The following is a 27,150-nucleotide window of genomic DNA, read 5'->3' as shown; positions in this document are numbered from 1 at the left end:
GTTGGAATATAAAAGCAGAGATGTACTACTAAGACTTTATAAAGCTCTGGTTAGGCCCCATTTGGAGTACTGTGTCCAGTTTTGGTCCCCACACCTCAGGAAGGACATACTGGCACTGGAACGTGTCCAGCGGAGATTCACACGGATGATCCCTGGAATGACAGGTCTAGCATATGAGGAACGGCTGAGGATACTGGGGTTGTATTCGTTGGAGTTTAGAAGATTAAGGGGAGATCTAATAGAGACGTACAAAATAATACATGGCTTTGAAAAGGTGGATGCTAGAAAATTGTTTCTGTTAGGCGAGGAGACTAGGACCCGTGGACACAGCCTTAGAATTAGAGGGGGTCATTTCAGAACGGAAATGCGGAGACATTTCTTCAGCCAGAGAGTGGTGGGCCTGTGGAATTCATTGCCACGGAGTGCAGTGGAAGCCGGGACGCTAAATCTCTTCAAGGCCGAGATTGATAGGTTCTTGTTGTCTAGAGGAATTAAGGGCTACGGGGAGAACGCTGGCAAGTGGAGCTGAAATGCGCATCAGCCATGATTGAATGGCGGAGTGGACTCGATGGGCCGAATGGCCTTACTTCCACTCCTATGTCTTATGGTCTTATGGGAATCAGCCTGGTGAACCTTCACTGGACTACCTTGATAGCAAGAATATCCACCCTCAGATTAGGAGACTAAAACTGCACACAATACTTAATGTGTGGCCTCACAAAGGCCTTGTGTAACTGTGGCAAGACATTCCTACTCCTATACTCAAATCCTTTCACTATAAAGGCCAGCGTGTCATTAGCTTTCCTCACCGCCTGCTGTACCTGCATGCCAACCTTCAGCAACTGTCCACCACGACACTCAGGTCTCATTGCATCTCACGTTTAATCACATTATATTGCATTTGCCAAGTATGTGCCCACTCAGCCAGTCCTAAAGCCTCTTAGCATGCTCCTTACAGCACACACTGCCACCCTGCTTAGTGTCATCTGTAAAGTTGAAGATATTGCATTCAATTTCTTTGGCCAAATTGTTAAAGTGAATTGTGAACAGCTGGGGTCCCAGCACGGAATCCTGTGGTACCTCACTCGTCACTGCTTGCCACTCAAAAGAGGACTCAATTATTCCAACACTCTGCTTCCTATCTGATAACCAGTTCTCTATCCATATCAATACATTACTTCCGATATCATAAGCTTCAATTTTGCTAATCTTTGTATGGAACCTTGTCAAAAGCCTTTGAAAGTCCAGACGCACATTTACTGATTCATCCATGCCCACTCTACTGGTTACATCCTCAAAAATCTCTAGAAGGTTTATCAAGCATGATTTCCCTTTAGTGAATCCATGTTGACTTGGACTGCTTTTCAAGTGGTCAGTTATTACATCCTTAATAACTAACTCCTACATTTTATCCTTCACTGATGGCAGGCTAACCAGCCTATAATCCCTCATTTTCTCTCTCCCCTCCTTTTTTGAAAAGTGGGGTTACATTAGCTACTCTTCAAGAGTCTATGGAATGCTGGAAAACGATCAATGTGTCCACTATTTCTAGGGCCCCTTCTTTAAATACCCTAAGATGCAAAGCATCAGACCCTGGGGACTTATCAGATCTTAAACCCATCAATTTCCCCAATATAATTTCCTGACCAATAGGATTCCCTTAAGTTCCTCCATCAAGCTTGACCCTCTATCCTCTAGCATTTCCAGAAGAATATTTGTGTCCTCCTTAGTGAAAACAGATCCAGAGTGGACAGATCCTGACTCTTACACGTGCAAGAAGTGTGTCCAGCTGCAGCTCTTGTTTGACCACATGATGGCTCAGGAGCTGCAGATGGACTCACATGGAGCATCCGTGATGCTGAGGTAGTCATGGATAGCATGCTTAGTGAATTGGATTCTGGATTAGTGGTGCTGGAAGAGCACAACAGTTCAGGCAGCATCCAAGGAGCAGCGAAATCAACATTTCGGGCAAATGCCCTTCATCAGGAATAAAGGCAGAGAGCCTAAAGTGTGGAGAGATAAGCTAGAGGAGGGTGGGGGTGGGGAGAAAGTAGCATAGAGTATAATAGGTGAGTGGGGGAGGGGATGAAGGTTAAAAGACAGGGAGGAGAGGGTGGAGTGGATAGGTTGAAAAGGAGATAAGCTGGAAACCAGAAGAGAAGACAAGTAGACAGCGAGGTGGAAACTAGAGACTTCATGCCAGCATTATAAAGGGGAAGAGTAGGCAGAGTGCAGATAATCGCAAAGGAACTGGTGGTCTGAAATGCACATGCTTTAATGCAAGGAGTATAGTGGGTAAGGCATTATGGGTGGAGCTGAGAAATAAGAAGGGTGCAGCTACATTGTTGAAGCTGTACTACAAACCTCCCAACAGTGAGCATGAGGTGGAAGAACAAATAGGTAAACGGATTGTGGAAAGATGTAGTGGCAACAGGGCGGTGGCAATAGGAGATGTTAAGTTTCCCAACATTGAGTGGGACACACTTAGTGTCAGAGGTCTGGATGGGACAGAATTTCGATGCAGCATGTCAATAGTCCAACTTGGGAAGAGGCCATATTGGACCTGGTGTTGGGGAATGAGCCAAGTCAGGTGGTAGAAGTTGCACTGGGGGATTTTTTTGGGAATAGTGACCACAATTCTGGAAGTTTTAGAATACTTGTAAACAAAGATGAGAGTGGTCCTAAGGAAAGAGTACGAAACTGGGCCAAGGCCAATTATATCAAAATTCAGCAGGGGCTGGGAAATGTGGATTAGGAGCAGCTATTTGAAGGGAAGTCCATATTTGATATGTGGGAGGCTTTCAAGATAGGTTGAAGATAGTGCAGGATAGGCACAGCTCTTTGAAAATAATGGATAGGAAAGGCAAGATTTGTGAACCATGGATGACAGGAGAAATTGTGCAACTAGCCAGGAGAAAAAGGGAAGTGTACATAAGGTTCAGGCAACTAAGAACGGAACCGGCCCTGGAGGAATATCGGAAGAGTAGGACCAATCTTAAACAAGGAATCAAGCGGGCTAAAATAATGAAATAACTTTAGCAAGCAGAATTAAGGAGAATCCCAAGGCCTTTTATTCATTCATAAGAGGCAAGAGGGTAACAAGGGAAAGGGTTGGACCACTAAATGATAAGGAAGGAAGGTTGTGTGTTGAACCTGAGAAAATAGGTGAGATTCTCAATTATTACTTTGCATCAGTGTTCACTGAGGACAGGTACACGATGAATGTTGAGATTAGAGATAGAAATGTCTTTACCCTGGAGCACATTGACAGAAGGAGGGAGGATGTGTTGGGTAGGCTAAAGGATATTAAGGTGGACAAATCCCCAGGACCGAATGGGATCTATCCCAGGTTGCTGAGGGAGGCAAGGAGGAAATAGCTGGGGGCCTGACAGATATCGTTGTAGTATCCTTAAACACAGGAGAAGTACCGGAGGACTGGAGAGTTGCTAATGTTGTCCCCCGATGAAGAGGGGTAGTAGGGATATTCCAGGTAACTTCAGACCAGTGAGCCTGATGTTAGTGATGGGAAAGTTGCTGGAGAAGGTACCGAGGCATAGAATCTATTTATATTTGGAAAAGAACAGGCTTATCAGTGATAGGCAATATGGTTTTGTGCGGGGGAGATCATACCTTACCAACTTAATAGAGTTCTTTGAGGAAGTGGCTGTAGATGTCATATACATGAACTTTAGTACAGCGTTTGATAAGGTTGCTCATGGTAAACTAATGGAGAAAGTGAAGTCACATGGTGTGCAAGGTGGATAAAGAACTGGTTTAGCAACAGGAGACAGAGAATAGTAGTTGAAGGGAGTTTCTTGAAATGGAGAAAGGTGACCAGTGGTGTTCCACAGGGGTCAATGCTGGGGCGACTGATGTTTGTGATATACATGAATGATTTGGAAGAGGGCATTGATGGTCTAATCAGTAAGTTTGCAGATGACAAGAAGATTGGTGGAGTAGCAGAAAGCATAAGGGGACTGTCAAAGAATACCGGAGAATATAGATAGACTGGAAAGTTGGATGGAGAAATGGCAGATGGAGTTCAATCCAGGCAAATGTGAGGTGATGCCTTTTGGAAGGTCTAATTCTAGAGCAAACTATACTGTAAAGAAGAGCCTTGGGAAAAGTTGATGAGCAGAGAGATCTGGGAGTTCAGGTCCATTGTACCCTGAAGACGGCTGCACAGGTGAATGGAGTGGTCAAGAAGGCATATGGTATGCTTGCCTTCATCGGACACAGTATTGAGTAGAAGAGCTGGCAGGTCATGTCAAAATTGTACAAGACTTTGGTTCGGCCGCGTTTCGAATACTGTGTACAGTTCCGGTCACCACATTCCCACAAGGATGTGGAAGCTTTGGAGAGGGTACAGAGAAGGTTTACGAGGATGTTGCCTGGTATGCAATTCTTAGAACCTATTAAATCATTCTCATCTATTTCTGCAATTTACTACTTGTGTAATCTGAGGCAGGCCAGCATCTAACCACGGTGACACACAAATTACTTGGGAGAAATGAATAAATCAACCCACATAAACTAAAGATCTGATTGAAATAGTACAATGGCTGTCAAGAAATTCATTAAATATTTCACAGAATCCCTACAGTGTGCAATCAAGTCATTGGGCCCATTAAGTCAACACTGACCCTCCAAACAGCATCCCACTCAGACCCACCCTAAATTTATTGGAAATCACAGAGCCTACTAAATTTTGATCACAAATAAAGGCTTTATTTTTCATCTGAAATTGTGCTTCTAAGATGCTGTAGTCAACAATCATAGTGAATAGCAAGCTGCTGAAAATGTAAAACCTATGTAATATGACCTTACAACGTGGCACACTTCACATAAGCACTTTTCTAGGGCACCTCAACTACACTGCACATTCTGGGACTGTACACACACAGAGCTGGAAGGCTTTTGGGTTGATTCTTGGTCCATGCTAAGTTAGCTTATCTCAAACTAGAACTATCAGGCTGCTCAAGTATAATCCACTTCCATTACGTGCCAGTTTTCTGCACACTTCACCATAAAGAGCTCGGTAGCCTTTCCTCACAATCACTCAGTGACTTGCATCTGCAGTTTGAAGAAGAAAGTGTATCTATAATTTTAATAATAATAAAAGATACAATGATACCTTTTTAAAATCACTGTATCCTGAAGTATCACTACACAGCCAATTAGATTTGAAGTGTATTTATTTCACTACAAACATGACAGCAAGGAGTATTCAGTTACTGGACATCAGGACTGATCAGAAATCTGATCTTCCCCTCTGACCCAGAGACTCTGAACCTAATTATGTCACCTTACCAATACCCCAGGCAAAATAAAGTCAAAGGCTTTCAGATGTATGTTAATGTTTGATTCATTCTCATTCTAACCAATCATTATACTTTCCATTCACAACTTAATAATCTTTCTTCTAGTTTATCTTTCAGTTGCTTTGCTTTCCTGAAGATTCTTAAAAGTACACATAAAGCCAATGTAGTATGCTAACTCAGTACATACAGATAATGTAGGTTAATAATCTAACTGAGGCCCTATGCTTCAACCCAAATATAGATGCAATCAAGGCAGAGTAGTTGCAACTTGGAGCCCAAACAAAAGTTGATTAGTGACAATGGTAGTCACAGCTAACTGCTCTATCAGATGCCAAAAAAAGCATGGAAGAGGAGGTTCGAGTCAAGTCGGCTTCAAAGTAAGCTCGTGATTTTTACGTGGTAAAGATGAAACAAAGACATTACATTATTTAAATGTGAATTTAGTTTCTTCAAATTTAATCTCTAACTCACAATATCAGAAGTAATAATGTTTGCTGGCTTTATACTGCAAATTCACTCAGGATTTTCAAAATGCACTGGACTATTCAGCTCAAAAAGGTGCAATGAACATCTTATAAACAACTCCCAAGACCTGTTTTTTGTACAGGATCTTCCAGGATGCACAGAGGAATCTAAATGTTCTAGTGCATGAGTCACATAATGCCATTATGCAGGTACAGCATATAATCAAGTAGCCTAATGAGATGCTAACCTTTATTAGAAGCAAAATTGAACATAATTGTAAGGATACAAACCAAAAGAACTGTAGAAGCTGTAAATCAGAAACAAAAACAGAATTTGCTGGAACAGCTCAGATCTGGCAGCACCTGAGGAGAGAAATCAGAGTTAAAGTTTCAGGTCAAGTGACCCATTCTCTGAACTGGACAAGGAAGGATATTATGCATCAGTTATACACAGCGTTGGCGAGGCTGGAATATTGTACATAGTTATGCTGTCCTTAGTTAAGGAAGGCAATACAGAAGAACTTCGATTATCCGAATTTCGGATATCCAGCAAGATCACAAGGTCCCAATGCTTGGCTAAACTGTTTTATTCGGCATTCGATTATCTGAACAAAATACTCCCTGCCCGTGTCATTCAGATAATCGAGGTTCCTCTGTAAATGCACTGGAGGTAGCTCACAGGAAGTTTACAAATCATGGTACGGGAGGCTTGGTACGCAGTTGTCTTTATAGGAAAGACTGGACAGGTCAGAATTATTTTCAGTAAAGTTTAGACTAGCAAGGGGTGACTGAAGGCAAAATTATAAGACCCTGAATACCTTGAGAAGGTTAATGTGTAAAGGATGTTTACTCTTGTGAGACAGTCCAAATCTAAGAGACAAGGTTTTCAAATTAAGGGTCACCCTTTAAGGCTTGAAATTAGGGTTTTTTAATGGAGGACAATGCAGCTTTACAGCACTCTACTGAGAAGATGGTGAAGAAAGGTTAAATGAATATTTTTAAAGTGGAAGTAGTCAGATTCTTGTTAGAGCCAATAAGAATATGAAATTTTGAGCATAAACAAATCAGCCATGATCTTATTAAATGGCAGAGCATGTTTGAAGGCCTGCTCCTAATTCGTATGTTTGTGTGGAATCTTGAACAAATCCTTGTAAACGGAAAATAATCTTTTTCAAGTCAGATCAGTCATTTGGAGACTCAGTCAAAATTAAAAGCCCAATAACACATTTCTGAACAGGATCTAACTTTTTGGAAGGTTTCTACAACTGACAGCAGAATGGAAAAATGAGTATTTTCATCAGATCAACAAATTTTACTTTTAAATCATTCATGGGTGTCACAGACTAGGCCAGCATTTGTACCTTCCCGAACTAGTCAGAGGGCAGTAAAGAATCAATCACATTGCTGCACGTCTGGAGTCACACATAAGCCAGGCTAGGCAAGGACAGTGGTCTCCTTCCTTAAAAGGTAATCAGTGAACCAGATTGGTTTTTCCAACACAGATTTTTCATGGTCATCATTAGACCCTTAATTCCAGATATTCATTGAATTGAAATTCCACCATTTGTCATGGTAGGATTCAAACCCAGGTCCCTAGAACATTACGTGGGCTCTGGACTAATAGTCTAGCATTAATATCACGAGGCCATCATCTTTGTTAAAGTATATGATTTAGAAATGTATCTAGTAATGACTCCTGCCTTTAGAAGCTGGGATCAGCAAACAAAATCCATGGTGGTCTATAGCAGAACAAGGAATGATAAATCAAAAGTTCAGGTTTCTGCATTAACCTATGCTCACACTAAATCCTAAAACTGAAGTCAGATTCAAAAGGGTTTACTGTTTAAAAAATACTTCTCTATTTAAATGGTACACTGCTGTTCATATTCTTTCTGCCAAAGTGGACATGGTCACATTTACACATCCTCATCAGAAATGTTTTTGCTGTAAATCACAGTGGGTCAGGCGGTCTCCATGGAGAGACAGCAAGCTAACATTGAGTCCAGATGACTCTTCATCAGAGTCCTGAACACTGATGAAGAGTCATCAAGTCTTGAAACATTAGTTTCTCCTCTCTCCATGGATGTTGCCTAACCCACTGTGATTTCTATCATTTTTTGTTTTAAGTACAGATTCCCGCATCTGCAGTAATTTGCTCCTACATTATGTTTTTGCTGTAACTTAATCTGTCTATATCCCTTTGCAAGCTCTCTATCTCCTCTTTACGACTTACCATGATGGATAGGAAAATGTCATTGACAGACTTATACATTGTAAGAATTTAAGTGGAGGCCACAATCAGATCAGACATCACCCTACTGAATGGAGCAGTAGGTTCAAGGAACTGAATGGCCTGATTCTTATGTAGGTACAACTTGCTAAATTTCTTAAAAGTGTGACTTGTTTTCAGAAGGGTACTGCTTTGATGTTATTGAGGATAGAGACTAAGCTTTACCTTGGATGTATTCAAAAACAACTTTATGGTCATAAAAAGTTCGAAGGCACCTCACAGAAGCTTTGAGCATTATCAGACAAATTGACACTGAAGATGGTATTAAGACAGATGACCAAAAAATTAGTCAAACAGGCAAGTTTAAAGGGGATTCTTAAAAGGAGAGATGCGGAGATGTTTAGAGGGAGAAATCCAGAGTTAGGGCTTTGGATATTATCAATGATGTGCTGAAAAAATTGGGAATGTGCAAAAGAGGGCAGAAACAATCAGGGTAACAGAATGGGGGAGTTACTACAATTGGTCTCATCACTCTGGAAGTGGAAGAATATTGATCTTCTGATCGTTATTCCAAAACACTGACTGGAAGATATAGATTAGCTTTACAGTCGCAACTTTCAGGCATGGTGAAAGACTTGGAAGGTGTTCTGAAAGGCTGTCTGTATCCATGGAATCAATCCATACCAAGAATCAAAGAAAAACAAGTTGTCACATTGTGTAATTTAATGGAGATGATGACAACAATTGTCTAGAAACAATGACACATCTATATTGGATATATTGTTTCAATAGCATATGTTGAAACATTGACAGATGTGACAAGCTTCCAAAGTCTTAATAGGTGATGTAAAATATGGATTCCTTAAAACTGCACTGCAGTATAATGATGCAGACATTCACTATGTTAATTTATGAATGCAGACTTTTTTTTTCAAAAAGTTGAGAGAAAAACACAGTAAGCAGTGCAGGATTTTCACATTTTAATAATTAACCCTAATTAAAGAAAAGCACTGGACGATCCAACACAAGGAAACAAAGCAGCAATACTCAGAATTTGTTGGTGGTATTAACTACACTGCATTTAATCTGAGAGAAAACTGCAAATGGTTGAGAAAATGACACCCTGCAATAGCTTGTTTCCTTTGGAACTTTCAAAAACATTTCAGGTGTTTTTAATCATAATCTTTCAAGGATAATTAAAGATGGGCAATAAGTACTGGCTCAGCCAGTAGTCCTGGAAGTCTTGCAGATAATGGTACTACAGCACAGGTCTTTCCCGGGTGAAAACAATAGCCACATCTGATTATTTGCCCAAGTAGTGATTTTTAAAGTATAAACCAGGGCTATAGGATGCTAATCAAAGTAGATCAAGATGCCAATGTCCTGTGCGACACTTCTGCCCACCAAGGTGGTGTAATGGCCAAACCTAACACTCCAAATCCTGTTGCAGCACAGGGTTAACTAACAATACAGATCAGGAATCAGACATTCTGCATTTTAATGGACTGGTCTTCCTACCTTCTCTTCAAATATGCTATAGTTTGGTTTCCCAATGCTCAACAGGAAACTGCAACTATAAACAGAGTCACATCAGAATGTGAAAAACACTTGTAACAATGCAAAACTCCAGCCCTGGCAGTCACATCAGAACTATAAATCAAGTTACAGAAGAATAAGTTAGTCCATAAGTAAATCATTGAATAAATATGCATGCACAGGCCACACCTATGTTCGCAAAATACCAAAACTCTTGGTATTTATATACCATCACATCCACACTGCAAAAAAGTTGCCTTTTGGAGGTATGGCTTGGGTTTATTACAAAACACACTTATGGGCTATTAGAAGACAGACATTCATATATATCAATTGAAGTTGGAGAAGTCATGATTAGACAGTGATTTAAACCTCTCACTACCCCGCTACTATTTCTATTTAAAAACATCTTGAATATCGAATACATACATGCCAAGCATGTTGATTTTAGCTCATAATGCTTAATTTCACACCATACCACAAAATAATGGAACATTGGCTAGGGATTGCAATATTCAAGAGCTGAAAAATGTGATGCTGGAAAAACACAGCAGGCCAGGCAGCATCCAAGGAGCAGGGGAATCGACGTTTCGGGCATAAGCCCTTCTTCAGGAAATATTCAAGTATGTTCAAGTCCTTTCACAACCTCTAGAATCATGGAAGGTGGAGGAACAAATGGAAAAGATGTCCTTGTTCACAATTTTTCAACACTGTTGTCCAAAATCATGGCTCTTCTACCACACAAGAAAAACTTTTAAAAAAACTAAAACTAAAAGCTTGCCTAAAATTAAACATAACCCTTAAAACAAATTTTGTCCCCAGACTGGTGATACAAGTAAAGATTGGTGATCTACCATTTTCATTGCAAATGCCACAACTGGGTGTTCAGTGAATTCTTTTCAGTCATCCCATTTAGTAAAACAGAGAATGAAAAGTATTTATGTATCCAGATTCCATCTTGAGTTGAAAATAATTATTTTTGAGTTTTCCTTAAATCAATATTAAGTCATACCAACAAGAAATACTTTGTCCAATTTCTGTTCATTACTGAGTTTGCTGCTTTAGATGCAGCAGGATGGGTGCTGCAATTGACTTCACCATGGGACTATACAATGGGCATCACCAACTTCAAATCAATACCTAATGAGTTTTAAGCAGCAACACACTCACTGACAATGACTCCAAAGTTGACTGCACCACCATTCACGATCTGTTCTAGTTTAAGGTAATGCAATAATGAAAAGAGAAAATACAGCTCTGAAACACTAAATACATTGAGTACTGAAGGGAATTTATCAAAACTGTTTAATGTTAGAGCATGGACTAACAGTTTTGACAATGAAAATAAGTAATTCAGACATTGACACACTTCATCACTCAGCTTTGAAATAATGCCTGACAGATCTAAAGTAGATTAGATGTGGAACAGTGAATAAGCAATTAGCAAAGCATCATTATTACCACAGATATGCCAATTACATTCATTTCTGTCAACATGCACCATGGCTGGAAGCACACAATACCCTACAGACACCTATTATTAATTCCCAAATAAACAGAACCAAACCCAGAAATGGATACTTCATTCAAGCCATAGCTTATTAGAAAATACTGTCCTTAAACCTGCATTTAGTGTATATCAAACTGAAAGGTTCATGGCTCTAAAGTTAATGCTCAAAATTAGTGGCAGAACAAGGTGGACAAGACAAGCGGAGTTAATGATTGTCAGAAAACCTTTTGTAATAATGAAGCAAAGAAATATTTGATGCATCACCTTTCAACGATTTCAATTTGATTTTTAATCAGCAAATTCACAGGACTGGAATTTTACATTGTTATAAGTAATATTCACTTTCCAATTAAAAAAAATTGCTCTCACTAAAGTGAGGGATGTAGCTTAGAAGAATGAAGATTTAAGATTCCCAATGTTATAGAAGGCATTCCAGATCACAAACAATCCAACAGATGCTTCAAACATTGTCTTTATTTGCTAAATTGTATGCACACTAATGTAGAATCATTCATCTTTTGTCCACTGGCAATCCCATTGAGTTTATTAGCAACTTGTTGACGTTGCAAACATTTGGGCTTAACTTGTGGTATTACTCAGAGCAGGTGGGGAGATAATCAGTGGCAAGGATCCAGACTTCACTATGGCATTTGAAGACATTGTTTTTAACTGGAACAAACTTAATCTCACCCAAGAGCTGAAATTCTCAAAATAGTTTGTATCTTTGCACATCATCAAAACTTGTATCAATACTTACATTGATTAAGAACGAATATCATCAAAAAATGTCCCACAATGCTTGGCTAAAGCATGATGAGGCAAAAGTAGATGCTCAAAGGAAATAATTAGGGACTTAGAGGATTTTCAATGATGTTTGAGAAACCATAAGGAACAAGTCCAAAAACAGCTTGGACATACCTGTGGCCTAGTAACAAGCATAGTCAGAGCATTTTGACCTCTAGTTGGAGTCGGTAGTAGTGATATTATAGTAATATTACTTTAATATTATACTAGTGAGTGATGTGAAAAGCCATAATATTGCAAAACCTGAAATATAAACTACATTCTGGAGGCATAAGTTGATGACATGAAGCCTCTCTTACCCATAAAAACCATGCAAAACCCTCAGTAGTCCAAAGACTACTTCCTGAGGAAGGGTCACTAGACTTGAAATTTTAATTCTGTTTCGCTCTTTCCAGCCCTTCTGATTTTGTTTCAAATTTTCAGCATTCACAGTTTTGTTTCATTTCTCTTTGAAATACTGGGTAATTTGCTGCTCTACATTATAAAGAAACAACAGCATAACACCAATTTAGTTATATGTTCTTGTACAACTTTGGAAACAAATTTTACTCAAATTTCTAGTGCAGAATTGGTCAGCATTTTCAAATGATGAATTCTGCCAAAGTATCCATATGAATAGATACCAGTAGATTTGCATTGGCATAGCACGGTTCACAACCTCAGGTTTAAAGCCACTAAATTATTTTAGAAGTAACCAATGTTTAATATACAGAACCGTCACACTCTGACAGTGTGCACAGCAAGATCCCACAAACAGTAGCTCAAAGCAACTTGAAAATCTATTCTGATGATGCCAGTTGATCATAACTATCAGCCAGGATGCCAGGTGAGCCTCAGGATCGTTTACATCTTTCCAAGAGGGACCAAGAGAGACAACTGATGTTTACTACACCTCAGGCAAGAGGAGAGGTTGAGAAGGAGAACCTCATGGTAATCTCACTGGTTTTTAGGAGCTGGAATGCACTAAGTATCGGATGAAGGCAGACTCAATTGTAGGAGGGAGGAGAGCAGTTTAAATTAATGGAAGGTAAGTCATTGGATCTGGTTGCTTTATTATCCAAATATCATGCAGTTAGAAAACCTGTTTCTAAAAGGTGACATCAGGCTAAAATGTGTGACCCAATCTGTGAGCACATAACATGTAAATCTAAACAGGTATAAACAGACCAGTCATACCAGTTTGTATAGGGCTCCAAGATCAATGTCAGGAGCAAGTTTCCATCAGCCACAAACAGTATTATCACCAACTTAAGGGAAGAAATTATTTAGATTTGTCTGCCCATCCAATTCGAATACTGAGTAGTAATTATGCTATGTTCAAGGGTTTCCTGTATGTCATATGCTTTTTCATCTCATGTCCACACACAGCAGGAAACAGAAAATTAATCACTTTTCCAGAAGTCAGTGCAATCACTCAATGAATGCACAATGGCCTGAAATGGCGTACAATACAGGATCTGTGTTTAGATCAGAGTGGTGCTGGAAAAGCACAGCAAGTCAAGTAGCACCCGAGGAGCAGGGAAAAAAAAAAAAATCGACATTTCGGGCAAAAGCCCTTCATCAGGAAGGGCTGTGCTTTTCCAGCACCACTCTGATCTAAACTCTGGTTCCCAGCATCTACAGTCCTCACTTTTACCCAATGCAGGATCTGTGCCAGTCCATTGGATCAAATTAAACTGTAAACAGTTTTTCTGCTTTACTGAATAATTTGCAAATGACATTTAAATATCAAGACAATACTTGCATGCTGTATCCTAGCAAACATGTAAACATGTCATGGGACAAGTATAAAAGTATACTTAATATAGTATTAGTAGAAACCTAAACTGCTGCTGGCAATATTCAGAGGACAAAGGATTCTTGAGAGCAATTAAAAGCTGCCATTTAATAAAGAGAGGAGGGGCAATAATTAATCAGTAGATTGAATAGGGAACAATCCTTGATATTCAAGAATGATCATAACTGAGAAATATAATTCTGACAAAGTTATTGATAATATTACTTTAAACTGAAGGTAAAGTCACTGCTTGGAATCACAGCCAGCAAATAACAGTGAAGAAGAGTTAACAGCAATGACCAAAGGCATTATTGAACAGAGAAGTCCTTCAAAAATACATAGACTAAGTAAACAGGAGGAGAAAAACATCAAAATCAAAGTTGGGTTTGGTTTGGTTTAAGACTGAAAATTTGTTGCTGGAAAAGCGAAGCAGGTCAGGCAGCATCCAAGGAGCAGGAGAATCGACGTTTCGGGCATGAGCCCTTCAGGAATGAGGAAAGTGTGCCAAGCAGGCTAAGATAAAAGGTAGGGAGGAGGGACTTGGGGCAGGGGCATTTGAAATGCGACAGGTGGAAGGAGGTTAAGGTGAGAGCGATAGGCCGAAGTGGGGGCGGAGAGGTCAGGAAGGAGGAGGACTGGATTAGTGGTGCTGGAAGAGCACAGCAGTTCAGGCAGCATCCAACGAGCAGCGAAATCGACGTTTCGGGCAAAAGCCCTTCATCAGGAATAAAGGCAGTGAGCCTGAAGCATGGAGAGATAAGCTAGAGGAGGGTGGGGGTGGGGAGAGTAGCAGCATAGAGTACAATGGGTGAGTGGGGGAGGGGATGAAGGTGATAGGTCAAGGAGGAGAGGGTGGAGTGGATAGGTGGAAAAGGAGATAGGTGGAAAAGGAGATAGGTAGGTTTGACAAGTCCGGACAAGTCAAGGAGACACGACATGGTGGAAGAGCTTCAGAGCAGAGGAAATGACCTGGGAGTTGCAGTGGGAGAGGGACTCCCTGAGATTCTTGTAGAGAGAGGAGGAAAACTTCTTCAAGGCAGTCATCCTTGCAAGAGGATTCGCAGTTCACTGCTCGTTGGATGCTGCCTGAACTGCTGTGCTCTTCCAGCACCACTAATCCAGTATTTACTTTCCAGCATCTGCAGTCATTGTTTTTACCTCATTGATTTTAACCCAACTGCGAATCCTCTTGCAAGGATACCTGCCTTGAAGAAGTTCCCCCCACCTTTTCCTCCGCTACATCGATGACTGTATCGGTGCTGCCTCGTGCTCCCATGAGGTGGTTGAACAGTTCATCCACTTTACCAACACCTTCCACCCCGACCTCAAATTTACCTGGACCGTCTCAGACTCCTCCCTCCCCTTCCTCGACCTCTCCATTTCTATCTTGGGCGACCGAATCAACACGGACATTTACTATAAACCGACCGACTCCCACAGCTACCTAGACTACACCTCCTCCCACCCTGCCCCCTGTAAAAATGCCATTTTATATTCCCTATTTCTTCGTCTCTACCGCATCTGCTCCCAGGAGGACCAGTTCCAATACCGTACAACCCAGATGGCCTCTTTCTTCAAAGATCGCAATTTCCCCCCAGACGTGGTCGACGATGCTCTCCACCGCATCTCCTCCACTTCCCGCTCCTCCACCCTTGAGCCCCGCCCCTCCAACCGCCACCCAGACAGAACCCCACTGGTCCTCATCTACCACCCCACCAACCTCCATGTACAGCGTATCATCCGCCGTCACTTCCGCCACCTCCAAACGGACCCCACCACCAGGGATATATTTCCCTCCCCTCCCCTATCAGCTTTCCGAAAAGACCACTCCCCCCCCCATGACTCCTCATCAGATCCACACCCAACAACCCAACCTCCACCCCCAGTACCTTCCCCTGCAACCACAAGAAATGCAAAACTTGTGCCCACACCTCCCCCCTTACTTCCCTCCAAGGCCCCAAGGGATCCTTCCATATCCGCCACAAATTCACCTGCTCCTCCACATACATCATTTACTGCATCCGCTGCACCCAATGTGGCCTCCTCTATATTGGGGAGACAGGCTGCCTAAATGCGAAACGTTTCAGAGAACACCTCTGGGACACCCGGATCAACCAACCCAACCACCCTGTGGCTCAACACTTCAACTCCCCCTCCCACTCCACTAAGGACATGCAGGTCCTTGGACTCCTCCATCGCCAGACCATAGCAACACGACGGCTGGAGGAAGAGCGCCTCATCTTCTGCCTAGGAACTCTCCAACCACAAGGGATGACCTCAGATTTCTCCAGTTTCCTCATTTCCCCTCCCCCCACCTTGTCTCAGTCCCAACCCTCAAACTCAGCACTACCTTCCTAAACTGCAATCTTCTTCCTGACCTCTCCGCCCCCCACCCCCACTCCAGCCTATCACCCTCACCTTAACCTCCTTCCACCTATCGCATTTCCAACGCCCTTCCCCCAAATCCCTCCTCCCTACCTTTTATCTTAGTCTGCTTGGCACACTTTCCTCATTCCCGAAGAAGGGCTCATGCCCGAAACGTCGATTCTCCTGCTCCTTGGATGCTGCCTGACCTGCTTCGCTTTTCCAGTAACACATTTTCAGCTCTGATCTCCAGCATCTGCAGTCCTCACTTTCCCTTTGGTTTAAGACTAGCTGATAATAGCAATAAAGTAAATTGCATAATGTCTGAGGGAGTTGAGGTAAACTAGAGAATGCAACAGCAATGGTTCAGTGGGGAATCTCTGAAAACATCCAAAAGCTCCTTTTGCTGACATTGGAGATGTTAATAATGAAGCTAGATGAATGGGACATGGTCAAAGTAGGCAGCTTGGTAAAGCAAAAATCACAATACTTACAGGGTTGAAGTCAAGAAACTGTGGTTCCACCAATTTTAATACTAGCATTTCAGTAATGTGTTTTAGCTTTTGATCGCTGGACAAGAAGGTCAGAGGCAGGGAACCCTTTGGAACACATTAAATTTGACTGGGGTGAGTCTACATAGCAAGAATTGAACAAATGCAAAGGCCACAATTGGTAAGAGAGAAGTCAAACAGCTCTCTGAGGGGATAGGAAAAGCTGTTCCACACCCAGGCTGAACGCTGTAAAGGTGCCACTTTAACGCAAGTAATTCCAACTTGTGGGCAGCACGGTGGCACAGTGGTTAGCACTGCTGCCTCACAGTGCCAGAGACCTGGGTTCAATTCCTGCCTCAGGCGACTGACCGTGTGGAGTTTGCACATTCTCCCAGTGTCTGCGTGGGTTTCCTCCGGGTGCTCCCATTTCCTCCCACAGTCCAAAATGTTCAGACTAAATTGCCCGTAGTGTTAGATGTAGGAGTATGGGTGGGTTGTACTTCGGCGGGTCGGTGTGGACTTGTTGGGCCAAAGGGCCTGTTTCCACACTGTAATTAATCTAAAAAACTTCCCATTATAATGCCACTTTTTCCACTTTGGAGCCTGATTTGAGTATGCCAATGAAGTGTTTCTCCCTTCAATGGGATATGGCATGTCACAGTATTTGCTATGATTTTTAATTTCAAAAATATACTTTATTCATAAAATATTTTGATGATCTGTACAATTGGTAATGCCATAGATCCGTAAACATTCCATTCCTTGGTATACAGAGACAGAGTAATCATTCATATATACAGGTCTGTACGATTACATATTTAGCCGAGGCGACAGCAGAGCCCAAACGACTGCACGGGCTCCCTGTTCTTCTTAGGCAGGCAGATGTTACACGGTGGTCTTTCCCCACCGCGCATTGGCGGCAGCTGCCCCAAGCTTCAGCACGTCCCTCAACACATAGTCCTGGACCTTGGAATGTGCCAGTCTGCAACACTCAGTCGGGGTCAACTCCTTCAGCTGGAAGATCAACAGGTTTCGGACCGCCCAGAGAGCGTCCTTCACCGAGTTGATGATCCTCCAGGCACAGTTGATGTTCGTCTCGGTGTGCATCGCGGGGAACAGACCATACAGCATGGAGTCCCGCGTCACGGCGCTGCTCGGGACGAACCTCGACAAACACCACTGCATTCCTCTCCAGACTTCTTCTGCACAGGCACATTCCAGAAGGAGGTATGTGACAGTCTCGTCCCCCCCGCAGCCGCTTCGAGGGCAGTGTGCGGTGCGGCTGAGAGTCCGGGCGTGCATAAAGGATCTCACAGGCAGAGCCCTTCTCACCACCAGCCAAGCCATGCCTTGGTGCTTGTTGGAAAGTTCTGGCGATGAGGCATTCTACCAAATGGCTTTGACAGTCTGCTCAGGGAACCGCGCGATAGGATCCGCCCTCTCCTTTTCCCGAAGGGTCTCGAGGACACTACGTGCTGCCCACTTCCTGATGGACTTGTGGTCAAAGGTGTTTTTCTTCACAAACTTCTCCACGAAGGACAAGTGATATAGAACAGTCCAACTACATGGAGCGTTCCGCGGCAGCGAGGCCAGGCCCATCCTTCGCAACACCGGGGACAGGTAGAACCTCAGCACGAAGTGACACTTGGTGTTTGCGTACTGGGGATCCACGCCAAGCTTGATGCAGCCACACACAAAGGTGGCCATCAGGGTGAGGGTGGCATTGGGTGTATTTTTTCCCCCGTTGCCCAGATCTTTGTACATCGAGTCCCTTCGGACCTGGTCCATCTTTGACCTCCATATAAATTGGAAGATGGCCCGGGTGACTGCAGCGGCACAGGATCTGGGAATAGGCCAGACCTGTGCCACGTATAACAGCAATGACAGTGCCTCACACCTGATGACCAGGTTTTTTCCCCCATGATGGAGCGACCATAGCTTCCATCTGCCCAGTTTCTGCCTCACTTTGCTGATAAGCTCCTCCCAAGACTTGGTGCACGCCCCAGCCCCCCCGAACCAAATACCCAGCACCTTCAGGTGGTCGGTCCTGACGGTGAGGGGGATCGAGGATTGGTTGGCCCAGTATTTGCTATGATGCCAATGGCATGATAGTGGAATCAAGGGTTATGGAGATAAGGCAGGAACAGGATACTGATTAAGGATGATCAGCCATGATCATATTGAATGGTGGTGCAGACTCGAAGGGCAGAATGGCCTACTCCTGCACCTCTTGTCGATTGAACATACAGTTGACTTCCTATCCCAGCTTGTATTAGCATTGTGACCAGAGAGTCTTGGATGTCCTTTATATTGATAATGATCCTGAAACATGAGAAGAATTTGATTATGAAGTGACAGATATAGGGCTGTTCATCATGGTCAAGCCAGGTGTGGTGGTCAATGAGCAGCACAATCACAGATCCTGTGGGATCTAGGATGCAGCTTCCAGACTTGAGGATGCAAAAATGCAAAACATTTGAGTGAAAAAGACAAATGGAAGATTGTAAATGTATTCGTGGGATCTTGAGTAAATGTGACCAAAGGAAGATCTGAATAGGTCAACAGGTCAGCTTTCCAATATTATATCAGAGATGAAATACATGGTTATACTGCACAATTGTTTGAACATTCATATCTGATTAATGTAAGATTAGAAATTTGGATAACTATGGATTCATGTTAAAAAAAAATCTAGACTTCAAAACAAGACTGTGGGATTATCAGAGGTGCTTTCTCTAGAATACTACCATAAACTGATTCACAGTCTGCACAGATGAACATTAAAATTGCCATGGAACTTTACAAAACAAATGGCATTGTCAGACTCACTCCCTCAAATATCAACAAAATCAAATTATCTAGTCATTCATTTGCAGTTGTAAGGACTTTTTGGTCACAAAGGTGTTACATTTGCTACTAAAACAACAGCACTTGAAAATTAACCCCTGGTTATGAAGCTTTGATGTGCTGAGAATGTGAAAGGTGCTGCATTAATGCAAGCTTTTTCTTTGTTCCCCTCCAGCTGGCCTTGTTGCTTCACAAAGCTTTAGAATAATTGAAGAATGAAGAATGAAGAATTCAGCCCATAAGGTCTGAACAAACACTCTCTGAAAGTAATTGCATTACATCCTCTCCCCCAACAGTTTCTGTCAAGTAGTCATCCAAGTTCCTTCAAAAGGCTACCACTAAATCAACATTCATCCCATTAGGTAGAATCTTCCAAGCCCCTGACATCTGTAACATAAAAAAAATTCCTCATCTTTCCTCTGGATATTTGCTCATCACCTAAAATGTGTTCTCTGATTATCAAGCTTTGAGCTACTGGAGACGGCTCTTTCTTTAATCGATCTGAACCTCTCCCAATTGTAAAAGGTTTGAGGTCTACTCAGTCTTCTTTGCTCTAAGAACCATTGCTATCCATGTAACTAATCTCTTATCCCTGGAACCTTGCTAGTGAATCTCTTCAGTATTCTGTCCAAGGTTTTCATGTCCAATGTGAAGTGTGATGACCAGCTTGGCCTCAATATTCCAGTCATCTATTAAGTTTATTTTCAGCACTGATAAATGCACTAGCAGTGTGTAATGTCTTTCTACTCTTACTATAATAAATTAATGGTTTCCACAAATTATTAACCATACTTAAAAGAAACCTGTATATCAAAGCATGCAAGATGCTACAGTTCGATACTCACTTTCCACACTTGCAGAGCAAGGTTTTGCTCTAATGTAGTAGAAAAGGCAATGCAATACCATGAGGTGGAGGACAAGCAGATTGCTCACCTCACCCATCACTCTCAAGGGAAGTGCAGAACTGGTGCGAAGCATGTTAAAAAAATCTTCATCGAGCTACACTGAGATGATTCCTGGCAGTCAGCCAATAACATTAATAACAGGCAAATTGACTTTGAGAAAAACAAACAGCAAGTGAACAATTCCGGCAACACTGGGAACGCAGGACACAATCAACAATTGAAGGATTGATCAGAAAACTACACTTGTCACAGGTTTTTAAATCTGGAAATTTTCATCACAATCTCTGGTTTGTGCTGAGGAAACTGATCTCGGATAATGCAACTACAGGGTTGGTTTGTGGAAAAGGAGAAAGGAGGAACAAAATAAACTTCTGGTTTCTAATTGCAAGCTATCACCATTTCTGGTAATTTAGATATCTGTAATTTAGAATGGACTACTACTTTGTTTAATTGTACAGTAGATCAAACTTACATCAGAATGTTCACAAAAATCACTAATTTGAAAGCAACACAAGATAAATAGCCATTTGGATTGCTAGCAAAGCACTGCCTTTATTTAGAGTCATAGAGATGTACAGCACGGAAACAGACCCTTCGGACCAACTCGTCCATGCCGACCAGATATCCCAACCCAATCTTGCCCCATTTTCCAGCACTTGGCCTATATCCCTCCAAACCCTTCCTATTCATGTACCCAACCAGATGCATTTTAAATGTTGCAATTGGACCAGCCTCCACCACTTCCTCCTGCAGTTTATTCCATATTTGTACCACCCTCTGTGTTAAAAAGTTGCCTTTAAGTCGCTTTTATATCTCTCCCCTCTCACCCTAAACCTATGCCCTCTAGTTCTGGACTCCATGACCCCAGGGAAAAGACTTTTGTCTATTTACCCTATCCATGCCTTTCATGATTTTATAAACCTCTATAAGGTCACCCCTCAGCCTTCGACACTCCAGGGAAAACAGCCCCAGCTTATTCAGCCTCTCCCTATGCTCAAATCCACCAACTCTGGCAATATCCCTGTAAATCTTTTCTGAACCCTTTCAAATTTCACAACTTCCTTCTGATAGGAAGGAGACCAGAACTGCACATAATATTCCAAAAGTGGCCTCACTAACTTCCTGTCCAATTGCAGTATGGCCTCCCAATTCTTAATACATGTATCCTTGGGATTGAAGGAAATATAATGCTGCTACCTAGCTCAATGGCCTTGTATTAAGACACATTTTTAGCACAGAATAGAAAAAGTCATTGCGAAGCAGTTTGGATTGTGCACAATTTCCAATTAGAAGGCTCTGGATTCAAAAACCTCTCCAGAACCGGAGTACATTATCAAAACTGATACTTCAGTGTCTTGTGAAAGTCTTCAGTCCTTCAAACAAAACAGTGAAACAATGCTGCTCCTGCCTGTTCAAACGAACATTGAAGACCATCATGGAGCTCCTTCTGTACAAACATTCCTGGGAATTTCAGAGATACAAGGTACAATAATAATGCAGCTGATTCTGTACGACAACTAGAAGCTATGACTAGGTGACAATATGGAAAAGAGTCAAGAGCGTGGTGCTGGAAAAGCACAGTCGGTCAGGCAACATCTGAGGAGCAGGAGAATCGACATTATGGGCATAAGCCCCTTTGCCAGGAACATCAGTACTTGTGCCTGAAACAACGATTCTCCTACTCCTTGGACACTGCCTGACCGACTGTGCTTTTCCAGCACCACACTCTTGACTCTGATCTCCATCATCTGCAGTCCTCACTTTCTCCTACACAATATGGAAAAGTACTCCACATTAATACTAACATCTCTCACTTTGATAAACACGAACTTCACCAAAGCAGGTAAGGTCCTGGAACACTCAAAACATCAACGCCCTCATCCTTAACATCAACACCCTTTCATTCAATATGGTCTTCCTCGCAGTTTGACTATATTTTTTATTTAAATACTGTACTCTGATGTTTTAAGAATTTAAAGAAGCTGCCAAGCCTGGTGACAAGCTGAAATGCCCCAGATAAATCACAGTAATTCAAGAGGTTAATAATTCAGCTCCTTCCTCACAACTCCAGACTTATAATCAATAAGATACATTACCAAAGGTCAGGTCTTCACAATGCAATTCACACAGAACATAGCACAAATTAAAATCTGTCCAATGTATTTCTGCAAAAGATCCAATCAGAGCCACCTTTCTAATAATGGTAAAGCCCTTTGAATCTCAACAAATAGATATTAGGCTATAGGTACTCATTAATCATGATCAATCACCAGAAAAATACCATTCCCACTAAATTAGAGTCTACAATAAGTGCTTTGTATCTATCAAATGCAATACACCCACAAGAAAAAAGCAAAGTGCAACTATGCCTTTTCTTGTGAAATATATGAATAGTCATATATGGTAATTACTGTTATTATTCTGTTCCTGGTACACAATCTAAACTTAATTTTATCATTTACATTACAATTTGCCTCTTCGAACTCCTTCATTTGTCATTTTCTAGGTAAAGGTCAATTTCCCCCACAAACTTGGTAAATACCTTACAAGGCATGCCACAACAAAAGCTTCTCTCATCAAATCAAATTCGGTGAAGAACTAATATTACTAAGATATCTGTAGCTCTACCCAACTTGCAAATTCAGAGTAAGCATGAAAATACTAAAAAACACAACTTTCAGCCAGTTAAACATAAATAAACATTTATCTTAATCATAACATCCCCAAATACAGAATTTCACTAAATCTATTTTTTATTTGTCTTAAACAAGTCTCAACCTAATATTAACTGTTAAACAGAACACATTAAAGAGAAAGCCTGCCTGCAACTATAACCATTTATTTAAATAGATAGGATAAAAACATAATAATATCCAACACAACAATACACAGTATTTCTTACTAACAAAGTTACATTGTTAAAATGCATGGAGAAAAACCACTAAATACAGTACCAGTTAACCACAAATTCAACGTGAACAAGTGTAAGCAAATTTTCCTTAACTCAAATTATCTGCGCACAAGGCACTTCTTTTCTACAACACAAACACTTAACCCAGGGCAATGTGATACTAACACATTCCCTCCTCAGAAACATTTATTTTCATTACCACAGTCATGCAAACGTACATTAAGAAATCGTTCACAACATACCGTATCAAAAAACTTTACTATAAAATATTATTTTAGTTATAAGGGTTTAGACTTATGATTATGCGTCTTTCCCTTTACCGATCATTTGTTTCTATTGTGTTTTGAGTTGATGCTTTGATCGGTCAGTGGCTTCTGACTATCCTGACTCTTAACGCATCTCTAACACCTATAAGCACAATCATAAAGCGTTCCGAACAGACCCAAAATTCACTACTTATGAGGAATACATCCAATACCTGTTCCACTGTTGCTCCAGTTTGTTTTGATTTCTAATATCCCAGTTGTCTAAACCGAGAAATTACACATTTTGAATTGGTCTCAAAGTTCTCCGCAGGGGAGAATGTAAACAAGAAAATGTATTGAATAGTCATTAGTTTGATGGAGTTGGCTCGAAATTAGCTCTGACTGTTAGCAGTCAAATTAAAGGTGCGTCAAGTCCACATTTATATTATCATTGCCTTTCAACAAACTACCGCGGATGCATGATGTATTACATTTTAAGTTCGTGTTTAGTTTAGGGTTTTTTTGTGATTGATACAAATGCCGTTTTAACGCCTGAAAATACATATTTATAAATAATTCTGAGACTTCACCAAGATAGAGGGTGTTTTAAATGATCACCTCTTCAGGGTCATTCCTCTCTCACCCCTGCTGTCTACACCGACACTGTTTACACGGGTTTACAGGAGACAGGGACGGACGGTCAGTCAGCCAACTGGCCTGGCCGGAGCGAGCCCAGCGACTGGTCACTCACATCGGCTGGAGCCGCACCGACGGCCACTGGACACTCGCCCCTGGGCCGGCGGCGGTCAGCCGAAGCGGGGGGATTGGTCAGCCTACTGGCCGGAGCGGATCGGTCGGTCAGCCCGAGGCGGTGGTCAGTCGGTCGGTCGGTCGGTCAGCCCGAGGCGCTCCCTGGTCCCATCCTCACCGCCGGCCGATGACACTCACCTGCCTGACTGAAGAGCAGGGCCAGAGCTCCGAGCAGCACGGCCCGGGCGCTCGGCCTGCCTCTGGGACTCCGCCGCATGGTTGGACATGCGAGGCCGGACACGGTCACGGTCACGGATCGGGCGCCATTACCGCCCGCACTGACGGACAACTCGACAGCGCTCGCCGCCCCGTCGCTACGCAACCAGGACACGCGCCTGACGTCCGACACGCCCAATGCGTCAGCGCGTACAGTGCGTCAATGCGTCAGCTGGCGGGGCGGACTGGGTGCGGTTTGAATGACAGGGACATCAACAGAGGTTGCTGGAAAAGCTCAGCAGGTCTGGCAGCATCTGTTGTGGAGAGAAGTCAGAGTTAATGTTTGGGATCCAGTAACCCTTCTTCAGAACTAATATTAAGTGACAAGGAGCAAGGGGATAGACAATGCATATCATGGCTCACTGCTTTAACTGTTGTTCTTAATAATATTATTGTGCATGGACACTATTATCATTCTTAATATTATGATTAGTAGTTTTATCATTGTTTCCAGCATCTTATTATTATCTATTGTTAATTATCAATGGTAGTTTTCTTGGTTATAATTATTATTGTCTCTCATAGAGTCATCCAGCACAGAAACAGACCCTTCGGTCCAACCAGTCCACACCGACCATAATCCCAAACCAAAATAATCTAACCTGCCAGCACTTGGTCCATGTCCCTTCAAACCTTTCCTATTCATGCACTTATCTAAATAATGTATTTTAAATATTGTAATTGTACCCACATCTACCACTTTATCAGGAAGTTCATTCAACATCCAAACCACCCTCTGTGTAAAAAAAAATGCCCCCATGTCATTTTTTAAAATTTCTCTCCTCTCACCTTAAAAATAGGCTCCCTATTCTTGAAATCCCCCATCCCAAGGAAAATGCACCCACCATTAGCCCTACCTATACCTGTCATTATTTTATACTTTCATTGTTATTATTATTATTAATTTTATTCATGGGTGATATTATGAGTATCATTGTTATTCATGGTTATTATTATTCCCCATTGTTATTATTGGGATTAATGTTACTATTGATTGCTGTGATTGGCATTATTATTCTTCCATACATTATTATCATTTCTGGTTGTTATCGTTATGACTGCCCATTATTGTAAAATACCTGGTTGTTGTTATTATCAGTTGCTGGCCATTATTACTTCTGGTCATTATTATTTCCTCTCATAAAAATCAAAGATTATATCTCACATTGTCCCTCTTGGGTAGGAATAGGATCGTTGTTCAACAGTGAAAAATATCATCAGGTGAGGTTATTGTAACGCAAATTATTTCAGTTCACAAAACACTGAATTCCTGTTGTTCACTGAGTATACTTTATCTGGGTGTTGAGGGATTGCTTCAGGATTGAGAATTTGGGTTTGAGGTGGATTCTTAAAAGACAAAATGATCAAGGATTTCCATAGGAAAGTGCAGGGGCACTGGACAGAAATGAAATTGTACAGCCAAAGTTGTAGAGTGATACTGACTGTTTTGTATTGCAGGGAGCCAGTATGGACCCGATGTCCTCAAAGGCATCCTCTCTGTCATCAGTGACTCTCATTATAAAAGCAGAAATCCTGCAAATCCTCAAATTGTAAAATCGTAAGAAATAGGAGCAGGAATAGGCAGTTTAGCTCCTCAGTTGAAGCAATTCCACCATTCACAGGCTGATCTGATTGTGACCTTAACTCCATTTTCCTGTCTGTCTATATATCTATATAGACTATCTATATAGATAAATATAGATATCTAAATATAAGATATATAAATATCTAAATATCTATTCGGCAGCATCTATGATGCAAGGGAGAGGCAGCTAACATTTCAGCTGATGAGGAAAGGTCATTGACATAAAATGCTAACTTGTTCCTCTCTCCACTGATGCTGTCTCACATGCTGAGTATGCAAAATATTTTCTATTTTTTCTTTTTCAGAATTATTCCCTTCTGACCCCATTCTTGAAGGCAGCAAGACCTATCGAGCTAAGGCAAACATACTTTCTAAACCAAGCTGTTCCAGTACTGTTACATCATTGGTATCTCCCCGAAAATGTGGAAAGTTGCCCAGGTGTATCCTGTGCATAAAAGCAGGACAATCCAGCTAATTACCACCCGTTCAGTCTACTCTCAGTCATCAGCAAAGTAATGGAAGGTGTAATCAACAGTGCTATCCAGCAGCACCTGCTCAGCACTCAGCTCCTGACCTTATTACAGCCTTGGTTCAAACATGGACACATGAGCTGAATTCCAGATGTGAGGTGAGAGTTACAACCCTGGCCATCAAGGCTGCATTCGACCAAGTGTGGCATCAAGGAGCCTGAATGAAACTGGAGTCCATGGGTAGGAGAGAGTGAGGGCTGCAGATGCTGGAAATCAGAGTCAAAAAGTGTGGCACTGTGCTTTTCCAGTGCCACATTTTTTGACTGGCATCAATGGGTATCAGGAGGCAAATTCTTCACTGACTGGAGTCATACCTGACACATAGGAAGATGGTTGTGGTTGTTAGAGGCCAGTCATCCCAGCTTTGAGCGTCTCTGCAGGAGTTTCTTAGGGTAGTGTCCAAGGCCTAATCATCTTCAGCTGCTTCATCAATTATCCTCCCTCCATCTTAAGGTCAGAAGTTGGGATGTTTGCCAATGATTGCACATGGCTCCTTAGATACTGAAACAGTCCACATTCAAATGCAAGAAGATCTGATATACATCCAATATCCAGGCCTGGGCTGACAAGTGGCAAGTTACATTTGCACTACATAAATGGCAGG

The 27,150-nt window shown here is 41.8% G+C and overlaps 1 protein-coding gene across 1 annotated transcript in view; it reads right to left on the bottom strand.

Moving 5' to 3' along the window:
* The window catches only part of LOC140469677 (neural proliferation differentiation and control protein 1-like), a 207,976-nt gene extending 183,422 nt beyond the window's left edge, over nucleotides 1-24,554 (bottom strand). The window contains exon 1 of the mRNA XM_072566418.1: nucleotides 24,354-24,554. Within this exon, the coding sequence (XP_072422519.1) occupies nucleotides 24,354-24,432 (79 nt within the window). The 5' untranslated portion in view covers nucleotides 24,433-24,554. The remainder of the gene's footprint in view (nucleotides 1-24,353) is intronic.
* Nucleotides 24,555-27,150: the final 2,596 nt, after the last annotated feature.

This window comes from Chiloscyllium punctatum, chromosome 49 (assembly GCF_047496795.1).
Source record: "Chiloscyllium punctatum isolate Juve2018m chromosome 49, sChiPun1.3, whole genome shotgun sequence".
In the NCBI taxonomy this organism is placed as follows: Eukaryota; Metazoa; Chordata; class Chondrichthyes; order Orectolobiformes; family Hemiscylliidae; genus Chiloscyllium; species Chiloscyllium punctatum.
This window is presented reverse-complemented; position numbering and strand designations above follow the sequence as displayed.